Consider the following 22,895-nt stretch of genomic DNA (forward strand, 5'->3'; position numbering starts at 1 on the left):
TATACAATATGAAAAAAAATTTTCTTTCAATTTTCTTTAAAAATTAGGTCTTTTTTTTTTAATATATGCAGATTACCTATTGCAATTTTGGTCTGCGCGTAATTAATGCAAAGAATATGATGATACACAAATTGTTAATATATATGAATAAACAGTTCAAAACAAAAGGTGAACACTCAGCTTTTAAAATGCTTTTACAAAAGGGTATGTTTCTTTTTTATATTAATATAGCAAAAATTTCGAAAGTCTCTCAATTGTATTTTATTAATTGAAATGACAAGCATAATAGAGTGAGCAGCCCGAACAAAATAAAAATATATGAACAACGCGGATAATATAAAAGCATTTAAGCAATGCGAATGATATTAAGCTAAACAAATTTTACTAATAATATAATTTCCTTTTTTTGGTATATTCGTACCTGGCAACCATATTATATAAATATATATATATATGAACTACGCTAAGTTACAACTTATTGTTGGCTTCTTTTTCTTTATTCGCGTTTTTATGTTTCATCTTTTTTCGTTTTTACAGGAATTCACATCCCATAAGCATCAAGCAGGAGTAAATAATGTTTTTAAGTAACGAAGGAAAAAAAAAAAACATAAACGGCTTTTTTAAGATATTTTTAATTAGAAAAAAAAAAAAAAAAAATTAAAATGAAATAAAATGAAATAAAATAAAACAGAACTCCTTTGTATCAACGATGTATTTATTTTGTGACCTTTTTACGAAAAAAGATGACTGATTTGTATGAAAAATGATTCCTTTTTGTTATATTCAGAGTTCCGCTGTGAACTTTTAAAAAAGCTAGTAAAAAACGGTTAAGCCGAAGTGCAATCCAAATACAAACGAAAGATTAGCAAAATATTAGCGAAATATTAGCGAAATATTAGCGAAATATTAATGAAACATTGACGAAATATTAGCGAAATATTAGCGAAATATTAATGAAACATTGACGAAATATTAGCGAAATATAAGTAAAAAACGAAGAATGAACGAAAAGCATTTGAGTTCATGTTGCTCTATTGTTTCAGTAGCGACTTGAGATACAACAAATGAACAATTAAAAAGTTGCAGCGAACGTTTTGTTTTTTTGTCGAACTGGTTATATACCAACGTTTGTACGCATTTGTTTATACAAACATATATGTACATAAACATACGTACATATGCATATATACATATATACATATATACATACTTAAACGTGTGTACCATACATTTACTTCTACATATTCGTACGTGTGCCCCCGTAGAACATTGCTTATTTCACCCCTTGTCACATGAAATTAAACATTAACACGTTAAGAATTTTTTTTTTTTTAGAAAAGAATGTCATTGAGCTTGTAATAATGAATTATGCATGAACTCACAAGGTATATATGATTTGTTCTATCAGATTTGTGCGTTAAATGTTCATATATACATACATATATACGTAAGCACGTGAATGTACTTATGTTCTTGTGCATATACTTATTTTTGCTATGTGAGGGAAGCCATTCGTTCGTGCCAACATGATATACATAAAAGGGAAGAAGCGACTGCTGTGCATAAGTGAAGAGGACATAAATGACGAAAACTATTTGTTAATAAAAAATATTTTAAAAGATGATGATGTAAGTATGAGTAGCTGGATTGAGGTTAGTCTGCTGTATTATAAGAAAAATTATTTTAAATTATTTTTAGATTTAATTAAAGAGGGAGATAAATATTTTAATACCCCATATGATGATAACACACATTTTAATATGTTGTTATTGATATATAATTTAGAAAAAATTGTATTAGTTAAAAATATCAATAAAGAAGATGAACTTAAAATAAAAGTAGAAAATCTAATGAATCAAATTGATAAGAAAAAGACGGATACAAATAGCAATAAGATGAATAATGGTCAAGGAGAAGATTATGATTACTTGTCTCATTTTTTAATTAAAGGAATTTACAATGTTCATATATATTTGCACTTACTAAATAAGTATGATAATAGAGGTGTAAATAATAAGTACACTGCAACATCGTGCTTACTACCATCCGTATCTTCATCACTAGCATTCGATGCTGCCAACACGTCAAATACGTACACTACTAATATCATAAAAGGAAAAGCAAGTAACGAATATATGAATCCTCTTAATTATTTAATTGATAGTATTAATATATTTGTTTATTTAATTAAAATAAATAACTATGATTTTGTTTCTTCGATATATTTAGCGTACGCTTTATGTCTAATATATAAATTTGATATATGCATCGAATTTTCTTCATATGTGCTGTTAAGGATTATACACTTTCAAAATTTTGTAAAATCTCTAGCTGGGATATATAGAAGTGCTTATTTGAGTGCTCAGGGTAAAGATAGCGTAAATGAGAATGCGGAAAGAGGAGTAGAAGATGCAGCAGCAACCGGAGTAGTAGTAACAGAAGCATCGTTTCTATCACCATCCGTGGGAACGGTCATTCATTGTACGAGTGATGAAAAGAATCAAAGCGAAAGCAGGATGGACAATGACAACAGTGGTAAAGATAACGAAAGGAATAACAGGAAGGAAAAAATGAATGAATACATGTATAAATTAGTGAAACTGAGAAATATACTAAACTTGATAAAGAATTTTAAGGCTATAATAAAATACTTGATTGGTATATGTTATATGAAAAAAAAATATTTTAGCATGGCCTCATACTGTTTTACATCTTCTTTAAAAATAGACAAATATTACTCATCTGCGTACTTAACAAATACATTATTGTTGTTAATGAATTATTTAAATAAAATTACACAGTATAATGATTTTATTAAAACAGAGGGGAAGTATGATTTTATAAAATATGCTAATGATGATATATTAAAATATGGCTATATTGATAAATCTGAGAATTCAAAGCAATTTGGTTCTAACAAAAGTAGTAGCTGTTTTGAAAGGAAGGAAGCAGAAAAATGTGAAAAGCATGCAAAGGATATGAAGAAGAGTGAAAGGGAAGATGCGATACTTAGCGGGGGGGGTAAATGTATGGTAGACTTTTTAAGAGGTTCAGATCATATTAGCAGTAATAGCAATTGTAGTAGTTATAACAATAAGTACAGTGCAAATAGTGTTAGTGGTACCTATTTTTCCGTACGAGGGAATAAAAACGAAAAAGCGGACATTCCGCTGAAGCACATTCTGAAGAAAAATGCATCAAGTAGTGTTAAAAATAATAGTTTAAAAAAGATTCCTATAAAAGAGATAATAAATTTAACCTTGCTTTATTATTATAATTATCTGAAGAAGGTTATTACAATATATTCTAAGAATATAGATAGAGTACTAAACAGATATAATAATAAAATACTCACGATTAACAAGAATGACATATATGAATACGACGAATCAATAGAGATAGGTAATGATGAAAATACATTTGTAAAAAATGAATATTATAATGTTTTTTTAAATAATAAGTTAATATGTATGTATTTAGACCTATGTGAAATATGGTTGATGCATGGAAATAGCAATTCTATAATTCTGTTAAAAATTATAAAAGAAAAAATAAATTTTAATTATGTAAGTAAAAAATTTTTAAGTAAATATTATTTCTTAATTGGTATGTATTATCATATAATAAAAAATATGAAAAGATCATTGAAATATTATTATAAAAGTTGTATTATATATAAAAATAATGCTAGTAGATATTATTACATCATTTCTTGTATATATGTTAAGAAATATAATAAGGCCAAAAAAAACTTGATATATTTTTATTTAAAATGCAAAAATGCTTATGTCCTTAAACTGTATATCTTTTTCTTCACACATATAGCTAATTTGTATTTAAACTATAATGTGTTAAACAAAGAGGAAATGATTTTATCCTTAAACACTGCTAATGTGGATGCACATAGGAGAGCGCCAGGTACTGATACAAGAGAGATCGTTCAACCATCTCTAACAGTTAGCAGCAAATTTGTAAAAAGTAACTCGGATGGTAATGTAAAAATAGTCTTTAAGATGCTACAGAATGTGTTAGATATTATAACAAATCATACGCAAATATTTCTAAACGATTTGGACATAAAATTCATGAAATGTAAAATTTATGAACTGTTGATAACAAAATATAATGAGGAAAATATATATCCCTATTTTAACTTATTAGACCAAATTTATCAAGTGAAAAATTTTTTCAACAAGAAAAATAAATTACCAAAAGTATCATACGAGCTAATTAATAATTATATCGTTACTTTGTTTTATTTCAATTTTAAAGAAAAGAGTTTGGAGCTAATGAAGCGTTTGAAAGAGGAAATATTCTATAAAGCCAAAAGCTTTTACAACTACTACACATGTGTGTTGTGTAGCGAGGGAAGAAAAATATTCCATCCGAGGTTGGCGCATGAGGGAGGTGAGGTGAATGCAGAATCTGCCGTAAGGGAAGGAGAAAGTGAAGGAGGTGAAGACAATAGGATTAAAGTAGACTGGGCTGAGGGAGATAGGGTTAAGGTCGACAAGACGTGTACAGAAAACCATTCCATGGAAAAGCAACAGGATGATAGGGGTAGTAAACGAAAGCGCAATTATGATTGCATTAGTAATAAAAGAAGAAAAAATGAAATTTTAAATTTTCAAAAAATGAGGAGTAATAGTGAGGGTAGTGACAATATCAAAAGGAAAGACCAAATTGCTAGTGATGAAGGGAGTGTAAGAAGCGAATTGATACGTTTCAGTAAAAGTAAAAGAAGAAGGGATGAAATATTAAGGCAGAGCAAGAAGAATCTAAAATATCTAAGAACAATATTAAGATTTCATCGTATTTATAAAATAAGAAATATACTGACAAAAAATGTTGCATCAGGGAGTGCAAGGAATGCAGGGAGTACAGGGAGTACAGGGAGTGAAATATATTTAAAAAAAACAAATAAGGAAAGATTTAAACAAATCATAAATTATTTAAAAAAGTTATATGTTACAATATTTTTTAATTATGCTGTTATGCTAGAAGTTGTTGGGTATAAGCACATATCCATGAATATATACAAACTATATACAGAAATGTATGTAAATTATGATAGTGCATTTGTTAGGCTAGCAAATATATATATAAAAAATAAGAATTATTCAAAAGCTAAAAAGATAATAGACAATGGATTGAAATATAATATACACTCAATGGATTTATTTTTATTAAAATTATATTTACATGTTAAGAGAAAACATTATGATTATAGCATTTATGCATTAGAAAAATTAAAAAAAAATCAATCTTATAAAGATAATGTATTAATTAATACCTACTTAGCTATAATCAAATTTTACAAATTAAAAGAATGCAAAAATAAAGAAGAAAGGAATTATTTAATAAATGAAATTTATAATCAGTTAAATACTTTACTAGATAAGAAAAATAATTTTTTTGCTGCTAATTTAATTTCTATATTATTAAGTATAAACCACAAATATGATTTAGCTCTTGAATCTTTTCAATTATTAATCGATGCAAATGAAAAATTTTCATTTTATTATTTTTCCAGTTTGAAAAATTTAGTTGTTCACATGTTCAATCATTTAATTAGACATAATGATATAATAAATAATAAATTATTTTTGAACAAGCTAAATTTATTTTTTAATATAAGTGTAAAAAATGGGATAAATGATAAACATTTTTATCTCTGTTATGCTAACTTCTTGCATATATTGGATAAGTTCGATGATGCTATTAACTTACTCTATGCTTGTTACGTTAAATGGCCTTATGATCTGGTCATACTAAATACGCTAATTATTTGTATTGATTCATGTGTATCAAAATATTTAAGTTTTGATTATGTGGAGTTAAAAAATATTCTTATTATGAGGAACTTAATTAACTTTTCATTCTTCGTTATACATACCTTGTTGCACTGGAAGCACTTTACCAATACGGCCGAGCTGCTTTCCTCAGGTACGTGTGCCCACAGGGAAAATAAAATAATATAGAGTAAAAAATTGAGTAAAAAATAGAGTTAGAAGTATTGTAAAAAATTGAGTAAAAAATTGAGTAAAAAATTGAGTAAAAAATAAAGTAGAATAAAAAATAAAACATAACAGATTAAAACCCATTTGGGTGGAAACACTATTCTGTCGGATGAACTGTTATGAAAAAGAAATTACATATATAAGAATTTTATGCCATAGTAATACTTTGACGTTTTTAATTTGAGATATATATTGTTCATTTGGGGATTGGGAAGGGTCTTTTCCCTTCCCTATTTTGTCTCTCAATGTTTTCGGCTTAATCTTGTTGCCCCGTCAACCATCATACTGGCTCTTTTATTTTTTTGTTCGCTTATTTTACATATTTAACCTATTTTAAACATCGTACATCTTTTTTTTTTTTTTTTTTTTGATTTTTTTTCGCCTTACCTTATGCCCTACAGATGAGCAGTATAACTATTACAAGGAAGATGACTACACAGTTGAAATAAAAAAGAAGGATCTTGAAAATTTAGCAAGTAGGAAATATTTAATAAGCACATATAAAAAATTTGAGGAGAAAATAAAACCATATATTGATAGTAGTCTTCCAACAATGTTAAAACAGAAAAAAATGTATCATATGAAAAAAATAAATATACAAAAAAAAATATATGAAGAAAAAAAAAGGAAAAAAATGATTATGGAAAGGAAAAAATTAAAAAACAAAGAAGATTTACATGAAAAATTGTTAAGAGATGTTTATGAATTAACCTATCACATATCAGAGCAAAGCATGAACATAAAAGAACAGAAGGATATTAAAGAGAATGTAGACGAACTTAAATTAAGTGAAATAAATTTAGACATAAATAAAAGAATAACTAGTGAGAACGAAAACAATCCTTCCAATGATAGCGAAGAGTCCAGTTCCTTATCCAGTAGTAGTTCGGATTTATTTGAGGAGGAAAAACCAAAAAAGAGAAAAAAAATTGTAAATTAGTATGTTCAGGCGGAAATAAAAAGAAAAAAAATAAAATAATAAATGAATGGTGAAGCAGCGAAGTAAATAATGAAATATACAATGAATTATACAGTGAAATATACAATGAAATAAACAATTATATAAACAATGAAATATATAATGAAATAAATAAAATCGAAACGAAAATAAATTAAACACTCGAAAAAAGGAATGTGCTTTATGCGGAGAGGAAATAGGAAATTATGCCATAAAACTTGTAGAGAGGGAAAAGACAATTATGTGATAATATGTTACTAAAACAGATAAAAGTGAAATGTAAAAATAGAAAAATAGCAAAAAATAAAATATTAAAACGACAAAACGGCAGAACGACAAAACGGCAGAACAACAAAACGGCAAAACAACAAAACGGCAAAACAATAAATTAAAGCGAAATAATGAAGAACAAAAGGTTCTTTTTTAAAAAAAGAGACATGAACATAAATATATGAACAGTACAGGAAAAAAAAGAAAAAAAAAATTGCGAATGTAGATTAATTGTATTGTGATTTATAATTTTAAAAAGATTCGTTTAAAAAGAATTTTTGGAATTAGTATTATTCAAAAGTGCTGAGTCATTTTCGGTAAAATAGGAAAAAACATTTAGAATATTTTAAAAGAAAAAATGGGAAAAAAAAAAAAAAAAGCATATATGTATAAATGTGTATATACAAAAAGCATCTATATTACGTGCCCGTTTTACATGTGTACAAAAAAAAAAAAAAAAATATGACAGAATATTTTCTTAAAAGGTAGAAAATTTTAATAAAGGGAAATATAAGTGATAAATGAAATGAAAAATAGTAAGTAATCAACAAAAATACATTCACTGTTTTGAATTAAAAAATAAAGATTATGTGCATATAAATAGGATGGCCAAATATATATAAGGATGGGTTCTTTAAGCATATGACAAATAGAAAAAATTGGGACAAGTTAAATAATGCCATCATAAACAAATAAACTGAATTTTAATTCGTTATTTTTTAAATCCAAGTCATCAAATTTGCAAAAATTGTAAGTATTTTGATAATATTCTTTTGATAAATACGTAAAAGGCCCCTTAGTAATTCCATTAAGCGATAAGCATATATATTCCTCAAGCATGCCATAATTCTCTAGTTGTTTTAAGCCTACGCTTACATAGCTATCATGGGGAAAATTATGGATAATGTATAATTGTAAGCAATGTGGACGTAACGAGTTCTAAATGCACAAGATAAGCAATACATAAATAAAATAATACAAATAGCAGAAATTGCATATACATATATATATATATATATATAATAATATGAATAATACAATGGAGTGAACTGTACACTACAAAAAGCTATAAATGGAAAGCGTACATGAAAGAATTTAATAGTTTACTTTTTTCTTGCGGATTTATGCCCATCTAACCAAATTTTTAACTTGAACGACTTTTTCCCTGCAAACGAAAAGGCAGAAGTGGTTAAAGGAATGTTCCCCATTTCTCTAAATCGCCAAAAGAGTTTCTAAAAAGAAAAAAATAAAATAAAAATAAATAAAAAAAATAATAAAAAGTATAAAAATTGTTTACATTTGTATGTTTATGTGTGTGTCCATAATATTTGGTAATATTAAGACATATTTTGCGCGTATGCTATTACGTTATGTAGCATTATTAGAATTGCTTTACATTATTATTTTTATTATAATTATTAATATTATTAATTTTATTAATATTATTAATATTATTAATTTTATTAATTTTATTTGTATTATTATTATTTTTTTTTTCTTTATTTTTGCTACATTGCCCTTATTTTTACCTCTTGAACATTCCTGATAGTCCATACCACCTTGTAATTGTGTATGTGAAGCGAATCAACTTTATTTATACTGCTTATAGTAAACGCATCCGTCGCTTTTTTTTTTAAAGTGTAATCTTTATCTATATTCATATATAGATATTTATTATTATTCATGTTAATATAATATTCTAAATAGTGATTCATTTTTTTTTGATCGTCTGCAATGCTTTCATATTTCTTCATAATATCATCTGTTTGCATGTAATCATATTTTGTTTCTTCTTCATTCTTTACACTGTTTTTGTATTTATATATATAATAATATATTAAATTTAATATTTTGGATTTATTATATTTTTCTATATGATCAATTTGAAAAAAATTATAAAAATTGTAAAAATTAAAAAGTGGTTTATTTACAAACACATTTTTTAAAGTATCTTTCTGTAATATATATTTATCTTTGAGTTGTTTATTTAAAATATATGTATGAACATCATCAACTGAAACTTTCTTTTTGTATGTGTATACTTTTCTATGATATTTCCCAATATGCTTAATCTTTAATTTTTTTTCCCTTTTCTTTTTTCTTTTTTCTTTTTTCTTTTGTTTTTTTGTTATTGTTAATGGGGTAGAATTTTCCTCTTTAATTCCTTTCGTATATTCATTTAAATTCTCTTCAATTATTTTTTTGTTTGACTTAGACAAATCTTCAACATCTTCCTTTGCTATTACTTCGTTTAGCATTTCATCGTTATCTTTCTTCTGTTCAAATGCATTTTGTTCTTGTTTCCCCCGATCGTTTAATATATCCATTAAGTTAATCCTTTTGTCCACTCCCTCTGCACAAGAGATGGAAGTAGTAGCAGTGGTAGCGGTCGTAGGAGTAGTGGTACTGCCCATTTGATAATCACCCGCAAAGGTTGTTACTGGATGACCGCTTAATTTATTTTCAATGTAGTCAAACACTGAGTATTTTATCTTTGAATCGAATATATTTTCTTCTTTACCCTCATTTTTCCTTTTTAATTTATAAAATTTAAGCAGTCTACGTCTCATCAATTTTTTATTAACTTTTTTTTTCCCTTCCTCTTGGCCCTTTTCATTACTTTTCTTTTTTTTTTTTTTTTTTTTCTTCTTGTTTCTTCTTCGCACATGACTAGGAATACTCCTTATCATTGATTGATCTTTAAGTTTTCTAAAAATCAAACTTAGTTGAAACTTTGAATGTTTGTTTTTTAAGGTATATGTGTTAAGAAATTTCATGTAAGACTTATTTTTGAATGTAAGAAGGTAGCTATTATTATTATTTTCAAAAGTAGAGTTAAAAGAGACGTAACATATAGAGATTTTTACATAATTTATGATAAACAAATAATAAAAGTATATCTTCAAATCCATTTATTTTGTGTTCTTTAATGTAAAAGTATTACATTGTTATTCTATTACTCTTTTTTTAAAATAGTTCCTATGTGTTTCACAATGCTAAACGGGCATATGTGTTCAATTACACGTACAAGTACATATGTATGCAAGTATGTACGTATGTATATGTACGTACGTATGTATGTATATGTATATGTATGTACGTATGTATGTATATATATGTATATGTATATGTATGTACGTATGTATGTATATGTATGTATATGTATATGTATGTACGTATGTATGTATATGTATGTATATGTATATGTATGTACGTATGTATGTATATGTATTAAATTTATATAAATACTTATATACACCTCTTTAGATAAATGTTTTATTTTAAAATTTTTTAGAATGTAAATAAAAAATTAAAACATATCTCATAAACAATATAAATAATAACATAACAATATAAAAAAAAAAAAAAAAAAAAAAAAGCATACATTCAAAATTAATAAAATAAAATAATAGTTTTACATGAAATGGAATACAAAGGAAAATGCCAGTAACTGCACGAATGTAATAATTAAAATAAAATGAATAAAAAACTAATAATAATAAAACACGTAACGGCAAAGTACACAAATATAACGTGCATAGCATAAATGGATTATAAGGCATGTATAGCATGTGTGATATGTAATTATGTATGACAACTTTAAAAGGGAAATGATGAAGTATCCCTACAAGTACATCCTCTTTCTATTAACTTTCATATCTGGACGTAGCACAAACTCGTACATTTTTTCTTTATCGTTAATAAGTCCATCCTATAAAAAAAAAAAAAAAAAAAATTTATAACAATAATGATAATAAAATGATTAAATGTAGAGCTGGCATATACTGAAAATATGCTGTAATAAGCACGAAGTAAAACGTAAGGAAGAAATCGAAAGGGGGTTATTAAAGCTGTACGTATAGAAATGGGGAAAAAGTACAAAAAAAAAATACAAAAATAAACAAAAAAGCAAACAAAAAGGCAAACAAAAAGGCAAACAAAAAAGCAAACAAAAAGGCAAACAAAAAGGCAAACAAAAAGGCAAACAAAAAGGCAAACAAAAAGGCAAACAAAAAGCAAACAAAAAGCAAACAAAAGGCAAACAAAAAGGCAAACAAAAAGGCAAACAAAAAGGCAAGCAAAAAGGCAAACAAAAAAGCAAGCAAAAAGGCAAACAAAAAAGCATGACAAAAAGGTGTATAAAAAAGTATAACTAAAATGCTTAACGTGAAATAAAAATATGAGCAGTCCATATTAAAAAAAAAATAATAAAAAAAATACCTTCAAGCTAAGTAACTGTAAGGTAAACCCTGGGCCTATTTCATTTAAACTGCATTTCCTTTTGTTAAGAAAATTATATCTGCAGGAACAAGTTCGCGAGGAAAAAAAAGAAAAGAAAAAGAAAATAAACAAAACGAACAAATGCACAGAAAACATGGGAGAAAAATAAGTACAAAAAATACGGACGAAAAGCAAGTACAAAAAATACGGACGAAAAGCAAGTACGAAAAACATGGAAAAAAAAAAGGAAACAAAAATGTATGAACACACGAAGGAAAGGCAAAATTGCGCACATGTTGGTGAAACGAACATAACATTTTTCACGTATGCGCTGCGTGGGCACTCCCCTTTGTGTACACTATTCCAAGAATTCAAAAAAGCTTACTTAAAATGACGAAAAAAAATAAAATCCCTCTGATTATAAAAAACAACAATTTTTTGACCTTTATACTTAGGATTACGAGGTACTAAGGTGTGTAATTGTCTTTTTATTCTCTGACCAATGAATGTATTAAAATTTGTTATATAAACTTCTGGAGGTAATGTTGTAATTTCAATGTCTGTTTTTTTTTTTTTGTGTGCATAAACAAGATTTGTTAAATTATATTTAGCTGTAGGACCATTTGGTAAGGTACATATAAACATATATTTTGGATGTTTATTAATACCTTCTTCAATTAATATAAATGTAGAGAATTTATTTTCTATTGAATTTTTTATAAGAAATTCAATTGAGTGTTTTAATCTGGGCTCATAAAAAATATGTGGAAATACTAATGATAATTCCTTCATAAATAATATAGTATTTTTTGATGGTCTTTTAATTGATGTTATAACAATATTTGGTTCTTTATTTTGTTTAAAATAATCACTGAATTCATCTATAAATGTTTCATCTAATAAGAATTTTTCATTTTCAGCATTTAATTTAGATTCATCAAAAATTGCTAACTTCTCTATACTTCTTGGTATTTTTTTTTCAACAGGTATATTTAATGCTTGTTTGCACTTTATTTCGTCTTTTTTTTGTCTACGTAATACTAATTTTTTTATATATGCTTTTCCTTTTAGAGCATTTTTCCTATGTTTATTTTTTGTAAAACGTGAGAGTTCATTAAATTTATCGATATCAATATTTTCTATTTCCTTTATGGACAGACGTTTTTCCTTGGTCATATATCGCAGCCTTTTCTTTTCCCTTTTATTCATTTTTATGCTAACAATAATTTCTCACGGGAATAAGAAGCAATCGTCACTCGAACGAGAAACTGCTATACTAACGAGAAACTGCTATACTAACGAGAAATCGCTATACTAACGAGAAATCGTTACACGAATGAGAAACTGCTATACTAACGAGAAACTGCTACACTAACGAGAAACTGCTACAATAATAAGAAAATGTTATATGTTCGCACGGAAGGGCATATACTACGTGCGTACCACAGGGCTTCATACGTGCATCCACATATACATACATACACGCACTCATATATACATATATATACGTATATGTATGTATATATATATATAGAGAGAGATAGATAGATATATAGATATATATGTACGTGTATACCCACGTAGTGAGTTACTTTCCTGTTGCTGAACAAAAAAAAAAAAAGAAGAGCTTATATTGTGTTCCTAAAATTACATGTTTTTAGATTCTTATAGTTGAACTTTGTGTCTGCTTCAATTAAACAAGAGATAAGCATGGTGAACAACTATTTTTCATTTTAATTGTAGTATAATAATTAAACAAAAAAAAATTAAAAATACTTAAAACGTGTTTAACATGTACATAAATTTCTTTCAAAATATATACTTCACCATCGATGCATATCTCAAGGAAAATACTTTCATATGTTTTATAGTTTATATATTACAGTTAAAAAAGTAATAGGATAAATAAATTAAAAATATGCAGATAAATTTTTTATGGACTTTATCACATATACATAAACATATATCCTAATTAATGAATATTTATATTTATATATATATATATGCAACTTTGTATAGGTATGTTCTTATTAATGTATGTTTTAATTTGTAAAAATGAAAATTAAAAAAAGTTTGCTGCTCTTTTTAAATAATATACGGCGTAAAATAATTAAGCCATAAAAGGGTTAAGAAGCACAACTACAATTATAAATATTTTCTAGTAAAATTCTTTTTTTTTTTTTTTTTTTTTTTTTTTCTCCATTTAGCATAATTTTTAATAATATTAAAAGCGCTCGCTTAATATTCATATTCGCCATTTCTCTCTCCGCATGTATTCTGGTTATTAGTCGCATTTACCAATGTACAGTAAGTACGAGTATGTAGTATGTGCACACGTATATGTAGTACTTATGTATGTATATTCATATATATTTTTTGTATAGAATATACTTATGTATAGTTGAACGGACATTGCAAAAAATTGGTTCATCTGTTTAAACGAGTTTTTGGCAAAAAAAGGAGAAAAAAAAAAAAAAAAACAGAAAGAACAAAATAAACTAAAAAAATGTCAAAAAAAGGCCATAAAAATAGTGAGTAAAAATATAAGAGAAAATATATTATATATTATATATAACAGATAATATATATATATATATATATATATATATATATATGAACAAACGAGTGAACGAACGCATATGCAAGTAACGAATCCGAGCAGTAACTTTATTGACGAATTATCGCATAAGCTACTTTGCACAAATTAGCTGAAAATAAAATTGAAGAAAAAAGAAAAAAGAAAGAAAGGGAAAAATAAAAAATTAAACAGCATAATAGGAGTTATAAAAAAAAGGGAAAATAGGATTATAACAAAAAAAAAAAAAAAAAAAAAATGTTACAATACGAAATTTGTTATTAGCCACGCATACATATATGCATGTATTTATGTATATATGCATGTATTTATGTATATATGCATGTATTTATGTATATATGCATGTATTTATGTATATATGTATGTATTTAAGTATATATATATGTATGCATGGTGGATGCCAAACTATAGACATACCCACATACAGCATATTTAAGCCTATTCACACTTGTTTTACTACGTGCGCTCGTACGTTTTGACCATTTAGCTCTTTGAAAAAAATGTTTAATCTAAGTAGTCTGTTAATAGGAAAAAAAAATACAAAGGTGGAAGGAAGAGGTTCCTCTGATAATGGAAATAACGAGAATGACAGTGGAGAAAATAATGCCGATAGAAGGAATAACGAAAGCGTAAAAATCAAATTAATAAATATGCAAGAATATAAAACCAAAAAGTTTTTAGACGAACGAAAAAATGTTAATGCGTGGAGCGCAAATAATGATGGTAAAAAGAAGAAAAGCAACAAGGATGATAATAAAAAAGAAAAGAAAAAAGAAGTAAAGAAAAAGGGGGAAGAGAAAAAGGGGGAGGAGAATAAGGTGGAGGCGAAAAAGGAGGAGACGAAAAAGGAAGAGGCAAAAATAGACGAGTCAAAAAAAGAGGAAGCCAAAAAGGGGGAGATGAAAAAAGGCGAAAAAGCTTCCAGCCCAGTAAAATTATTTATACCCTCTGTACTAAGAAATAAACTAGTAAGAGAAATAAAAGAAGTAAAAGAAAAAAAAGAGGACTTATTCCCTGATTTGTTACAGTCTAAAAAATCAAATAAAAAAGAAAAAGAAAAAAAGAAAAGCGTAACCCCTCAGAAAAAAAATAAAAAAGAGAAAACAGATAAAAAAAAACAAGAAGAAGAAAACGAAGAACAAAACCATGTACAAATAGAACAAATACCAAAAATTATTTTTAATATTTTTGATGTAGTAGATAAGAAATATGAATATGAACGAATAATAAGAAATCCAGACAAAGTTCTAGAAAAATATAAAAATAAAAAAAAATTTGAAGATTCAGCTGTTCTATGTAATTAGAATTAAAACATTATCATATTTTGTTTACCACTGTAGTTAGGGGTAAGGGGAGGAGACCCAATATTTTCAAAAATGTTTCTATAACGTACATATGTGTGCACATATGTATATATATACATATATATATAGATACCTGTACATGTTTATGCATGTGTAATTAATTTATTTTAATGTAAAGGGAGGGCGCATTTTAGACATAATAGGAACCAATCGATTTTTTCCGCTCTGTGTTAAGAAGCGTTCATTATGTATATATATATATGTGTATATATGTATATATATTTACATATGTGTATGTGTTTATAAAATGTGCTACATACCCGTATGCGTAGAATATACCATACCTGAAATTACAATGCATATGAATGTTGTACGTTAATGTTTATATATATTTTATATATTATATATATGCATATATTCGTTTATTTTTTTTAATAAAAAATGATATTTTAAAACTGTATGGATTTTTTATAATTTTCTCTTTTTTTCCTCATTTCATTTAAAACGCTATACGCTGGGTTCAGTTTCCTAACTTTTAAAGACTTTTTAAATATTTTGAAACACATTTATTAGATCTTCTTAAATACTCGCGCGTATGCATCATATATATACATATGCGTATGTATGCATGTATGTATGTATGTATGCATGTATGTATGTATGTATGCATGTATGTATGTATGTATGCATGTATGTATGTATGTATGTATGTATGCATGTATGCATGTATGTATGTATGTATGTATGCATGTATGTAAGTATGTATGCATGTATGTATATATGTGTATATCTGCACGAATGTATATTACATATATACATATATATATATGCTTACCCATTTTCCGGAATAATGCTTCTAGCATACGAGGAATTGGCACATATTATAAAACTGCAAAAAAAGGCATAAGCAAGCCTGTCTTTTTTACGTATTTTTTTTTTTTTTTTTTTTTTTTTTTTTCAAAAAACAATGAATTGCCATTTTTTAAATAATTATTTTGTACTAAGTTCACGGCGTAATTGATAAAACATAGAGGTATAACAAAATAATACAATATGAGATTATGTATTATATAAAGAGTATAAATATAAGAAATATTACATATAACATGTAACATATAACGTGTAACATATAGCGTATGACATATAAAATATATCAGAGAAAAAGAAAAGCCTTATATATAACTATGAAAGAAGGAAAATACTACAAATACTACAAATACTAATAAAATAAAAATAGGAAAATAGAAAAAGTGTAAAAAGGGAAACATCTTTTAAAGCTGTTAACTTTTCGCGTAAAAAAATAAAAATAATAAATAATAAGAAAAAATTATGTTGATCAAATATTTATGAGAATTAACTTTTTCTTATTTTTTGGATGTAATAATAGAAGATGAAATCAAATACATTAGAAAAAAAAAAAAAGAAAAAAGTGCAAGGATTAAGTGAAGCACCAAAGGGGGCAGAAACGGAAAGCAAAGAAAACGAAATAAGGAAAACATCAATTCAAAATAATGTATGTGCTCATATTTTGTGCAACGTTTGATTATATGTGTAATCATGCTTAAATACAAGTGCATACATCTATACTTCTCCACCCCATCCCCACCATACACACACAAGCCCATATGTGTATGCACATATGCTGCTATATATACATTTATGCATGGGAACACCCTCATGGACACTGTTATACACTACTAGACATACGTTCTATTCTCTTCAATTTCCACTTCGTTCCTCCCCCTCCCCTTCTACCCCTTGCTCTTTTTCATTTTTAGAAAAATGAAACGTTTACAAGATTTTTATTTCCAAAAAATCCAAGAGCCTTTAACAATTTGATCGAGTTTTCCTTTTCGAATGAGCAATTTGTACCAGTAGATCACATAGACCATACAGTTTTTCATTTGGACTTGAAATCGTTAGAGAGAAATTCAAAATAGGGGCATAACGCACGCATACATATATATGAGTGAAAACATAATAGGAATAATTGCTGTTTATATGCTTCTTATCAAAAACGATATAAAAAGGCATTAATAAAATTTTCTTTTTTTTTTCTCATTTTTTGCAATAAAATGCAGATGTCTAATTAGGAAGGACAGCGATGAGGGGAAAAAACAAATAGACATAATAAAAAAGAAAATTGAGAAAGCAAATCATTTTACATTCCTAAATGGAAACGGTTACAGATATGCATGTAATTGCACGTAGAGGTGTAGGGTGTGTAAGACATATACTTATTGACCTACATATGTACATGGCATCTGTATATGAGACATACTTTCTTTCTTTTTTCTTTTTTTTTTCTCTTTTTCTCATAGATTGCATATATCACAAGTCTAAAAATTGCTTTGACTACGTTGACAGATACACCCAGACAGTTCCGAAATTATTTAAGTACGCCGCTGTGTAAGTGCATGTATGTATATATGTACATATATGTTTCCTACCATAAAGATAAATATAACTACTTTTTTTTTAAGGGATGAGTGCACTAAAACGGAGCCACAAGAAATAAACGAAATAAGTGACACTGGTCCGTTCGATGGAAAAAATAAAAGAAAAATAAGAAAAAATATATAAAAAATATATAAAAAATATATAAAAAATATATAAAAAATATAAATAAAATATATAAAAAATATATAAAAAATATATAAAAAATATATAAAAAATATATAAAAAATATAAATAAAATATATAAAAAATATAAATAAAAAGCAGTAAATATTGTTTTTCTATCAATAATCGTCCGTATAAAACCGCATTAGTCTTAATGACCATGTGTTAGTTGTTCATCATGCATCAACTGTACTCCTTTTCACATATCAGTTTGTCAGTCTATAATATATGACGCATATTTGCTCGAGTTCCAAAAGATGTCCAAGGAGGACGATAAAGCGGTGAGTAATAAGTTAACTTGCATTCCAAGCTAATGTTCGTCTGTGTGCATATGTGAATACTCGAGTGCGCTTATGTATATGTGTAGGTGCAAGTGTAAGTATAGGTGAATGTGCAAATGTTCATGAATATATGTGCGTTGGGTTGGCTAGACTATTAGTGGCATAGGTATTGCGTTATAAAGGCCAAGTCACATCTTTTGAGAGCACTATTTTGTTTGTCCATTTGTCCGTTTGTCCATTTGTCTGTTTGTCCGTTTGTCTGTTTGTCCGTTTGTCCGTTTGTCCGTTTGTCGTTGTCGTTTGTCCATTTGTCCGTTTGTCCGTTTGTCCGTTTGTCCGTTTGTCCGTTTGTCCGTTTGTCCGTTTGTCCGTTTGTCCGTTTGTCCGTTTGTCCGTTTGTCCGTTTGTCCGTTTGTCCATTTGTCCGTTTTTTCTATTTTTTTTTTTTTTTTTTTTTTCGTGCCACGCGAGAACAACACCCGAGATGCATTTTCAAACTGCTGCTAACTGTTACATGCTCAGGATAAAGAAAAATATAATAGCGATAAAAAAGAAGACGAGGAAAAATGTAAGAAATGCAGCAGCAATGTAGATCTATGTTTTAGCCCTGACTCATGTACCGGTGGAGGAGAGGATTCAGATGCTGGCTCAAGCAACTACTCTGATGATGCAAAAATTGCAACAGTTCTTTTTTCTTCTTCTAGTTCGAGTGATAACAACTCGGATGTAGTTAGCGAAGATAATGATTATATAAACAAAGCAGCTTATACCAATGGGGATGAAAAGGGGGAAGAATATGAGGACGAAGATGAATATGATGAAGAGGGGGACGAATATGATGAGGAGGATGAGTATGATGAGGAGGATGCGTATGAAGAGGAGGATGCTTATGAAGAGGAGGATGCTTATGAAGAGGAGGATGAGTATCAAGGGAAGGAGAGGTATGATGAAGGGGAAATACAGGATGAAGGAGACAGACATGTTGAAGGGGGAAATTATAATGACGGAGATGATGATAAGCATACTGGGGGAGAAGGTACCACCGATGTTGATGTAAATAACAGCAGAAAAGAAAATTTAAAAAGAGAAAACAATGACATAATGAAATCTTTGAAAAGTCGTGTTAAGGGTGTGAAAGAAAACGAGACCGTAAGAAAAAAAGACGATGACTCCTTGCTTAATGAAAAAAAAAAAAAAAAAAAAAAAAACAACTATGATAATTACAGCTGTTATAATGGTACGAATAATGGGGTAGTTAAAATAAAGAAGAGGAAGAAAAAAAAAAAGACATCAATTAGTGGAAAACATGAACTATATTTTATCAATTACAAAGATTTAAAAGAACAAAAACATGAAGAGTTAAAATTTATTTATCACGACAATAAGGTAAAAAAGAACGATACGAAAATAATACAAAAAAAAAGATTCTTAAAAACATTAAAATTAATGGATAGAATATATAATAAAAATAATGAAGAAGATATTTACTTATGTTATAAAAATAAAAATAATAAAAATATATTAACAAAATTATGGGTATTTTCTTTAAATTCTTATCATTTAGTTGTTACTGATATTAAATTTCATCCTTTCTATGAAGATTTATTTGCTATATCTTTTAAAAATAATGACCTAAAAATGAACATGGGTATATTGTGTTGTTTTACTTTTAAAAATACTAAAAGTCCTGAACATTTTTTAAAAACTAATTTTCATATACATTCGATTGAATGGTCATCTGTGAATTATTCTATAATAATTATTGGCTTATCTAATGGAAATATATGTATATATGATTTAAAAAAAAAAAAAAAAGACAGATTGATTTTTGAAAGTAATTTTAGACAAATATATAACAGGGATATAATTTCCCAAATATTATTTCATCAGAAAAGCAAAATATTCTATTCTGTTTCTTATGATGGATGTGTTTTTAGTTGGAAGTATAATAATAAATTTACCGTAGGTGAAAAATTATTAACTTTAGAAAAAGACATCACTGACTTTAGCGATTCTTTAAATATTATACATACACAATCAATAACATGTATTGACTTCAATCCTTTTAAAACTAATCTATTTCTAATTGGAACAAATAAGGGGAAAATTTATCTCTATTCTAGTACCTACTCTGATAATTATTTAAATTTTTATAACGAGCATACCATGTCTATTAACTCTATTTCGTATAACAAATTCAAAAAGGACATCTTCATTTCGTCATCCTACGACTGGACCATAAGGATATGGGATCAAAAGAGAAAAAACTCTCTGCTCATATTCGACATCAAGGAGGTACCTCCAGAAAACGCGCTCACAGTTGCACAGGCATCTCGTTACGAGTGTTCCCCTGTTATGAGAGTACACTGTTATTCGTATTATACTGTTATTCGTATTATACTGTTATTCGTATTATACTGTTATACGTTTTATATTGCTATACGTATTATAATGTTATACGTTTTATATTGTTATACGTATTATAATGTTATACGTTTTATATTGTTATACGTATTATATTGTTAGGAGCGTTACACTGATAGACGTATCAGACTGCTAGAGGTGCTGGGCATGTTCGCCGTGCAATGCTTGCCCCACTTACAGAGCACACCACTTCTACTATTCACATGTTCATGCATTTTCTTTCGTTTTACAGTGCGTATATGATGTGAGCTGGTCCCCTTTTTTGTCTACCTGCTTCTTTGTCATAAGTGCAAATGCTCATGGAAATATTCATATATATGATCTAAGTATTGACATAAATAAAGCAATAATTAGTGAAGCAATAACAAAAAAAAAAAAGCTAAGAAAATTATGTGTTAATAAATTCAAAGAAGTCATACTTATAGGTGAAGAAAATGGAAATATATATTCTTATAAAATATCTTATACATTTAATCAAATGTATATGGACTATTTGAAAGGAAAAATTAGTAAGTCTTTTCAAATTCAAATAATGAATTCATTCTTAAGTAAAGTCCAGTAACGTTTGTTCGTTCAGCCTTTACTTATTTTTTCAGCACAGACAAATGTACACATATGTACGAACGGATATATAAAAAGAGAAATGCGTGGAAGATATAGACTTTTTTTTTTTTTTTTTTTTCCTAATTTTTATGTATTACTTTTTTAGCAACATGAAAAACTGTCTCCTTTACTTCGTAAAACTTTTTTCCACATAAAAAATAGATAAAAAGCGGATTGAACGGGGAACGGCATATTGTTTGGCTGCATAACATATCGTTCGGCAGCGTAACAATAGATCATAGAATAAAAACACGGCCGTAATTCTTTCCGTCATCCATTGTGTTTATATTTTCCCATGGTATGTTTACCGCTTAGATAACGGGAAAATATTTTCTACTAGTGGCATTTAATGAGTTCACAAAAGAACCACAAAAGAGTGTTCAAACAAATTTTTAAATACATACGAATATGGTGTCTGCAAAAACTTGCTTGTAGTTCGGAAAAAAAAATAAAATAAGATATATGGGCAAATACAAAGGCAAGTACATAGACAAACACATAGGCAAAAACATAGGTATACCCATACATAGCAGTACAGTACATATCATTTCGGGCTTACAACTTTTCTACTTCACAGAAAAAACGGCATTAAAAAAGAAAAAGAAATATTATAGCTACCTATCTTAAATAAATAGTTCATGCATTCCTCTTGCACTAACTACCTGTGCTTTACTTTTTTGTAGGTGCTTATCACCTTAACGAATGTTTTTTAAAATAATATGCAACACACTAAAATAAAAACAAAAAAAAAAAAAAAAAAAAATCTGCTTTTTCCTAAATTCGTTTTTGTTTTTGCTATTCATGCAGTTGTTAAGAAGTGGGCGTTTTTTGTCTAAGGGCTTAATACAAATTTGCTATTTCCTTGGTTAAATTATTTAGCAAATATCAATATATACGTACGTTCACATACGCATGCACGTACACATGTATATGCCACACGTACAAATGAAAATACACTTAAGTAAACATATATACATAAATGTGTGCAATTGAGTACATATGTACATCCTCAGTCTCCTTTTAAAACTAGTTTCTCCTTTATTAAAAATTGTGCCTTCAAACTAGGGGGTCATTTTGGTAATATGCACTACTACAGCTCCTTTCGAAAAATGAACAAAATTTTTAAAAAGGTAAAAATTCAAAAGTGTACTCTTGATGATGACAAACATGTGTAAAAATAAGAGTTATTGCTTAAGAAAATTATGTACATAATGATATGCATATATACATATATGTGTATATGTTATTCGCGCACTTGTAATTATGATCATATTAGTGAATAAGTATAATTTTATATATCACGTCATGCATACCTTCCATCCTTTTTTTTTTTTTTTTTTTAAATGAAAAGTTTATTATATTATGGTTAAAAGAGAAAGAAGGAATAGCCAAAAAAAAAAAAAAAAAAAAACATAAAATAAAATAAATTATTTCGTAAGTTTATTTTTTAAAAGCTTTAGTAACATTTAATAGAATAGTATTAAGCATATACGTGTTTTGTTTTTGCTGAGTTTCTACCTCCTTTCATTTCATTTCATTTCATTTCTTTTCGTTTCTTTTCGTTTCTTTTCGTTTCATTTCATTTTTATTTATATT

General features: G+C 27.3%; 5 protein-coding genes across 5 annotated transcripts; 3 read left to right on the plus strand and 2 right to left on the minus strand.

Moving 5' to 3' along the window:
* Window positions 1–1,526: 1,526 nt before the first annotated feature.
* On the plus strand, window positions 1,527–6,960 carry PmUG01_07033100 (tetratricopeptide repeat family protein, putative; the record flags this gene model as incomplete). Its single annotated transcript, XM_029004075.1, has 2 exons — window positions 1,527–5,946; window positions 6,422–6,960. The coding sequence occupies 2 exons, from the start codon at window positions 1,527–1,529 to the stop codon at window positions 6,958–6,960; spliced, it is 4,959 nt and encodes a 1,652-aa protein (XP_028860801.1).
* A 957-nt stretch (window positions 6,961–7,917) lies between these two features.
* Window positions 7,918–10,160, minus strand: PmUG01_07033200 (conserved Plasmodium protein, unknown function; the record flags this gene model as incomplete). The annotated part of the gene is made up of 3 exons (XM_029004076.1): window positions 7,918–8,128; window positions 8,356–8,480; window positions 8,778–10,160. 3 exons carry the CDS (start codon window positions 10,158–10,160, stop codon window positions 7,918–7,920), a joined length of 1,719 nt encoding a protein of 572 aa, XP_028860802.1.
* A 713-nt stretch (window positions 10,161–10,873) lies between these two features.
* On the minus strand, window positions 10,874–12,645 carry RPF1 (ribosome production factor 1, putative; the record flags this gene model as incomplete). The annotated part of the gene is made up of 3 exons (XM_029004078.1): window positions 10,874–10,960; window positions 11,470–11,548; window positions 11,855–12,645. 3 exons carry the CDS (start codon window positions 12,643–12,645, stop codon window positions 10,874–10,876), a joined length of 957 nt encoding a protein of 318 aa, XP_028860803.1.
* Window positions 12,646–14,565: 1,920 nt separating this feature from the next.
* Window positions 14,566–15,369, plus strand: PmUG01_07033400 (conserved Plasmodium protein, unknown function; the record flags this gene model as incomplete). The annotated part of the gene is made up of 1 exon (XM_029004079.1): window positions 14,566–15,369. The coding sequence occupies one exon, from the start codon at window positions 14,566–14,568 to the stop codon at window positions 15,367–15,369; it is 804 nt and encodes a 267-aa protein (XP_028860804.1).
* A 1,390-nt stretch (window positions 15,370–16,759) lies between these two features.
* Window positions 16,760–21,258, plus strand: PmUG01_07033500 (dynein intermediate chain, putative; the record flags this gene model as incomplete). Its single annotated transcript, XM_029004080.1, has 7 exons — window positions 16,760–16,906; window positions 17,148–17,287; window positions 17,451–17,566; window positions 17,691–17,778; window positions 18,161–18,272; window positions 18,795–20,633; window positions 20,929–21,258. The coding sequence occupies 7 exons, from the start codon at window positions 16,760–16,762 to the stop codon at window positions 21,256–21,258; spliced, it is 2,772 nt and encodes a 923-aa protein (XP_028860805.1).
* Window positions 21,259–22,895: the final 1,637 nt, after the last annotated feature.

The sequence above is a fragment of the Plasmodium malariae genome, assembly GCF_900090045.1.
Source record: "Plasmodium malariae genome assembly, chromosome: 7".
NCBI classification, from domain to species: domain Eukaryota; phylum Apicomplexa; class Aconoidasida; order Haemosporida; family Plasmodiidae; genus Plasmodium; species Plasmodium malariae.